Genomic DNA, 5,538 nt, shown 5'->3' with positions numbered 1-5,538 from the left:
CCGCCGCGGCGGCTGCCGCTGCCGCCGTGGCGTCGGCCGCGGCGACGCCTGTCGGCTCGCCGGCAGCGGGGGCATCTAGGCAGCACGCGGGGGCAAAGTCCTCAGCCGTGGCAGCCGCGCGGCTGGCGTCAAGCCCAAGCCCAGCCCAACAACAGCAGCAGCAGCAGCCCCAAACGGCTGGCGCCGCACGCCGGCTCTCCAGGTCCAGCGTTGCCGGGTCTGCTGCAGCCGCTGCAACCCCCTCAGCGGCCGCACCCACGCAGCCACAACAGCAACCGCAGCCGCCGCAGCCGCCGCTGGCCGTCGACAGCTGGCGGTCTGGACTCGACATCGTGCGGGAGATGAAGATCTGGGCGCTCGACGAGAGGCAGCCGTGCGCTGACGAGGCGTGGCGCGAGCGGCGGGTGCTCTTCAACCCGGAGGGCCTCCACCCCGAGAGGCTGTATGCGGATCTGGGGGTGGACGCGTGGGCGGTGAAGCTGAGAGCGCCACTCGGCGAAATCGGCGCTGAGGCGGCGTCGTACGCGTCCGGCAAGGTGAGCAGGCCCGGCGTCTGAGAGCGGGAGTGCCGTGCTGGGGGTGTTGGGGTGGAAGAGACCGTCTGTTTGAACAGGCCTGGCCGTGGGCTTGACAGATTGAATGACACAAAACACGCGGCGGGCGTCGGCCAGCTTTTTGCATCACAGAATAGAGAATGGGCTGCATGCAACCCCCCGCACGCATTCTTGGGCGGCGGAGCTGCCCTAAGCCGGCTCCTCAAGGCTCGTGCGTGCGCGCCGCGGCCTGGGCCCCGCAGGTGCGCCCAGAGTGCGTGGCGGGCCTGATGCGTCTGCTGGCGCTGCGCGGCGCCGCGTGGGCGCGCCACGCGGACGCGCTGGCGCTGTGGCCGACGGCTGACCAGGTTGACCTCCTGGACAAGCGCTTCGGGGGTGAGCAACTGATGACGTCATCAGACCGTTCGATTAGTGAGCGTGAGAAGCCACGGCTCCACTAGCACGGATTTGCGCTTCATTGCGTGGGGGTAGGGGATGGTGTTGCGAGGGTGGTGGACGGCCTCTGCCACACTCTGGGGGGCCAAGGACGACTTCGCTGAAATTGCAAGCGGTCAGAATCATGCGCGAGGTCTTTCAATTTGATCAGACGTTTGGTCTAAACTGACGTTGAAGGGGAGAGGCACCCCACGCGTTGCATCCAGGGATGCGATGCAGTTGACAACTGACAAACAGATTGCATGCGCGGTGCTGGTCGCTGGCCCCTGAGCCCCAGCCGCCTGAAACCCCGCCCGCTTCCCAGGGGAGCTTACTAAGGGGGACGTGCTGGGCGTCGAGGCCGAGCAGCCCGACAGCGACGACGACGGCGGCGACGAGGGCGGCGGCGGCGGCGGCGGTGCGCTTGGCGGGGGCCGCCTGCCAGCGGACGCGGGGCCGCCACGGGGCGGCGGCGGCGGCGGCGGCGCGCGGTCCGAGCGGTCAGGGCGCTCAGGCTCGCGGCGCTCGCGTGGCACGAGGGGGTGCGTCGGGGAGCGAGGGACATGCGGGGATCGCTCGAGTGGTTTCACTGTGCCAGGGAAGGGCCACGCCCACCCAGCGACCCCTAGAAACCTCCCTCCCCTCCCACCCTGCACATTATCTGGAGGGCGCATACCCTCCCGCTGGTTGCTACCTGGTCCGCTGAGTCGTGTCGCGTTGGCATTTTGTTTTGCCCCGGTCAAACCCCCTTTCCGGTTGGCGTGCGTGTGCAACCGACACAACCAACACCGCCGCACGCGCCATCCCCTGTTCATCCGACCGCCAGGCGGCGCTCCCGCGCCAGCAGCAAGAGCAGCAAGCGACGCCGCCGCGTCCGCGCGCCGCGTATGCCGCCGCTCGACGCGCAGAACGACGCCTTTGTGCGCGCCAAGGCGGAGGCGGCGCGGCGGCGCGCGGCGCGGGACGTGGGGGCGGAGGCGAGGCGGGCGCTGGTGGAGAGGGCGGCGTCGCCCGAGATGAGGGCTCTGCGGGCGGCGTGGGCGGAGTGGAATCCGCAGAGGGCCGCGGCGCGGGAGCTGGAGAGGCGGGTGGCGGCTGGGGAGCTGACGCTCGAGGTGGGTCCGGCCGGGCGGAGGCGGCGGGCCGCATGGACGCGGGGATCCCTGCATGCTGGCGGCGACATGGGCTGCTGCTGGGAGGTTTCGGCGTTTGCGTTGGTGTGACGGACGCGAGCGCGTCGGCGCGACAGCGGCAGCAACACTTGCCTGGGCCCTGCCTCTGCCTGGGCAGAGGCAGGGGGCCAGGCGCCGCCCTGGCAGGTGGCCGCCTCGATGCTGGTATGCTGGTCTGAAGCACGCGGGGCCCGGATAAGCAAACATGGGGGCTGACCGCGCCCACGCGGCGCGCACCGCAGGACACGATTAAAGCGCGGTTCCCTCCAGAGCCCAGCGGCGGCGGCTGCGGCCGCGGGCCGGTGCCAGGAAAGGTCCCCCCTGAGGAGGCGGCTGCCCTTGGCTGGTGCCCGCACAGCCAGCCCTTCCTGTGGCCCGCCCCCAGGTGCGCGCGCACAATCATGCGTCGGCCGTGCACCGCGTGGATGGGCGCAGCAGGGGGTACAAGGCTTGAACGAGCCCTGTCGGGTCTCATATTCAGCCCGTTGACAAGCGCCGAAGTTTTGGACAAGCTGATGTCAGATCAATGCAGTTATGCGGCATGCAAGAGCCTCACCTGATTGTGCGCTGGCCAGGATTTGCCCAGCCACCAGCCTGCATCGTCCTCGGCGGCGGTACCACCAGCGCCGCTGCTGACCAGCAGCGCACCGCCTGTTGACGCACGTTTAAAATGCACAGGCCGCCAGGCAAGTTCGCTCGGCACGAGCTGCGGCCGTCCGAGGCGCGAGCACTTGAGCTGCGGGAGCCTTGGGAGGAGGGCGCAGCACAAGGGCAGCTGCCGCAGGGGTGAGTTGGGCGCTGGGGAATCCGCCTCAGGTGCTGCTGGTGCTGCTGCTGCCGCCGCCGCTGCTGCTGCTGCTGCCGCCGCAGCTGCTGCTAGTGCTGCTGCTGCTGCCGCTGCTGCGACTGCCAGTGCTACTGGTGCTGCTTTGACCGGCTCGGAGGAGGACGCAATGCCAATCGCAGCGCTTGGGGCGGGGCCACCAGTATGTAGGGTGGCGCGCACACCATGATTTACGCAAGGGGCGCTCTCGTCATGCTGGGGCCATGCTGGCAGATCATCTCACATCCAATGCCCCCGGGCTCTACTATTTCACGCAGGAGCGCGTGTGGCAGCAGCGGCGCCGGCGCGGGCCCCAGCTTCCAGGCGGTGGTGCGGCAGGAGGGCGCCGGCGTGTTCACGCAGGACCCTGCTTTCTGGAGGTCAGTCCATGATGCAGGTGGGGGTGGCGGGCACCTTGATGCTAGAAGCTCATTCAACGCAGTGGCCCTTGTTCGTGCGTCACACCAGCACTGGCGCCCGGGTGGCTAGCTCGCAACCCGTCATGTGCGCGGGCGGCCGCTAAATGCGGATGGCGCGTTGCAACACGGTGTGTAGGGACGTATGGCATCCTTGCATCATAGGGTGACACTATCAAGCTTTATGTACATTTATGCCTATATAAGTGCACATGTTACCATCATACATGTACAAATCGACATCATATCTGTTGTAACCCAGGTGACATCCACGACGCACACCTCGCGTCCCTCAAGGCGGCAGAGCGCAAGGCCTGGGAGGCGGCGCTCGTGTCCAAAGACACAACAATGCACGTTCTTTCGGTGCCCTGCGGCGCCAAAGCCGCGGCGCAGGTGGGACTTTCGCAGGAGGGTCCGGTGGGGCGGGGGGCGGCAGCCGGTCGGGCCATGAACGCCAGGGGTGCGGAGCGGCGGGCACACACGCTTCACCGGAAGATGCCGAGCTGCGTGCGTGTGCGCGCGCGCGTCCCTCAAGGGGTGCCCCTCTCGCCCGCGGACGCTTTCTGTGCGCGCAGGCCGACCGGCTGCGGGGCCTGCTGAGGGACCCGCCCGCAAAAAAGGGGTTCGCAGTCGCGCGGGCAGACCCGCCGCCCATATCGATGGATTTGCGGGAGCCCTGGCTGCCACCAGCCAAGGCGGCGGCTGGCGGCGCGGGGGCGGCGGCGGCGGCGGCTGGCGGCGAACGCGTCCCCGAGTTTGATTCGCTGGCACGCGGGCGGCCGCGCAGCCGGGTGTTCAAGCCTGGGTGGAGCGACGCGTGGGGCGCGGGGCTGCATGACGGGGATGGCGGTTGAATGGGCGGCCACCTGATAGCCAGCTCTGCTCGTGCTAGCTGGGGCGAGGCGCCGCGCACGGCCGCGGGCACGCAGTGGGTGGGGAAGACCTCAGACTGCTGACACGGTTGCATCGGGTGGGTGATAGGGAAGGCAGCTATCAAGTGGCGCAACACGGCGTCCTGCGGACCAGCCATGGCGCGGCACTGCGTGGTGCTGGCTCCCTGCCGCGGCCAGCCGTTCGTTGGGGTTGAGTAGCGAAACAGCTTCAAAGTGCTATTGGCGATACTTAGGGCTGTGTTGGGGCAGCCGCAGTTTCTGAAAAAGAAGCATGCGCCCCGTCTCTGGGCGGCACAGGGGCAGTAACCCCACATGTGGGGCGCACATGGCCGGGTGGGTGACTGCGGGCGATGGGGCCGTAAGCGAGCACAAAGAACGATGCACATGCGAATAGCTTATCGTAAATTTAGCACAAGTAGCGAGCTTGAACTGCGCTGCCACTGGCTCTCAGCACACACGCCCTGCCCCCCTGAGCTCTCCGGGTGGCCCCGTGCCTCTCTTGCACCCGTAGGGTATATCAAGCTGCCTTCCTCGCCATTTGAAACAACCAATTCTGATATCGCATATTACGGCTTACACAAGAGCTTTGAAGCCCATCGAAAGCCCCTTCGAGCTGTCAGCAGCCCGCACACCGATCAAGCACACACAATGGCTCGTCTCTTCGTCGCAGCATGCCTCTGTGCACTTGTATCGTATGCAGCTGCCGCTGGCATGGGCTCCGCTGGTTCCACTGGCAACAGGCCCACTGTAAGTGCATGGGCAATCTTCGGTTCCCGTGGTCATGAGCGTAGTGCCACTAGCCATGTACATACTTCGTCGCACGCTTAGCCTCCTGCACTTGGCATGTGCACCCACCCAGGCGGCCACGCCGCTGCCTTTTCGTGCCGCCCACGTGACCCTTTGCCCTTTGGCGCTGCACATGCCTGCGCAGGCCTATGAGCAGCTCACCGCCGTGAAGGGCCAGTGGACAATCACAATGGAGGCCACCAAGGGCGACGACAAGACAGTCTTCGCGCCGCAGGCGAGTGCTATGACCAGCGAGCCGGCCGCTTCGGGCGCGGGGCAGCGGCGAGCGGCGTGCGCTGCCTCGCGGACTGGGCCCTCAACAGTGTTTCTGAAAAAGCCGCAATAGGGTGAATGCGGCTAGCAGCTTGGTCAGCTCTTGAACCACCCCCATGCTCCACCCAGCCTCAGCTCTCCCCAGCAACTTTTTCGAACCCACAGACTCACCCACCATCCCTCTGCCCTCCCCGCCCCCCCTCCGCC

At 67.3% G+C, this 5,538-nt stretch overlaps 2 protein-coding genes across 2 annotated transcripts; both read left to right on the top strand.

Moving 5' to 3' along the window:
* Positions 1-341: 341 nt before the first annotated feature.
* Positions 342-4,233, top strand: MNEG_6967 (flagellar associated protein; the record flags this gene model as incomplete). Its single annotated transcript, XM_014044559.1, has 9 exons — positions 342-536; positions 797-929; positions 1,294-1,510; positions 1,795-2,083; positions 2,383-2,525; positions 2,819-2,926; positions 3,242-3,360; positions 3,642-3,772; positions 3,955-4,233. The coding sequence occupies 9 exons, from the start codon at positions 342-344 to the stop codon at positions 4,231-4,233; spliced, it is 1,614 nt and encodes a 537-aa protein (XP_013900013.1).
* Positions 4,234-4,983: 750 nt separating this feature from the next.
* On the top strand, positions 4,984-5,404 carry MNEG_6966 (hypothetical protein; the record flags this gene model as incomplete). Its single annotated transcript, XM_014044558.1, has 2 exons — positions 4,984-5,019; positions 5,204-5,404. 2 exons carry the CDS (start codon positions 4,984-4,986, stop codon positions 5,402-5,404), a joined length of 237 nt encoding a protein of 78 aa, XP_013900012.1.
* Between the last annotated feature and the right edge of the window lie 134 nt (positions 5,405-5,538).

This window comes from Monoraphidium neglectum, assembly GCF_000611645.1.
Source record: "Monoraphidium neglectum strain SAG 48.87 unplaced genomic scaffold scaffold01189, whole genome shotgun sequence".
Classification (NCBI taxonomy): Eukaryota; Viridiplantae; Chlorophyta; class Chlorophyceae; order Sphaeropleales; family Selenastraceae; genus Monoraphidium; species Monoraphidium neglectum.
Note: the sequence above shows the minus strand (reverse complement) of the source record. Positions and strands in the feature narration are given on the sequence as shown.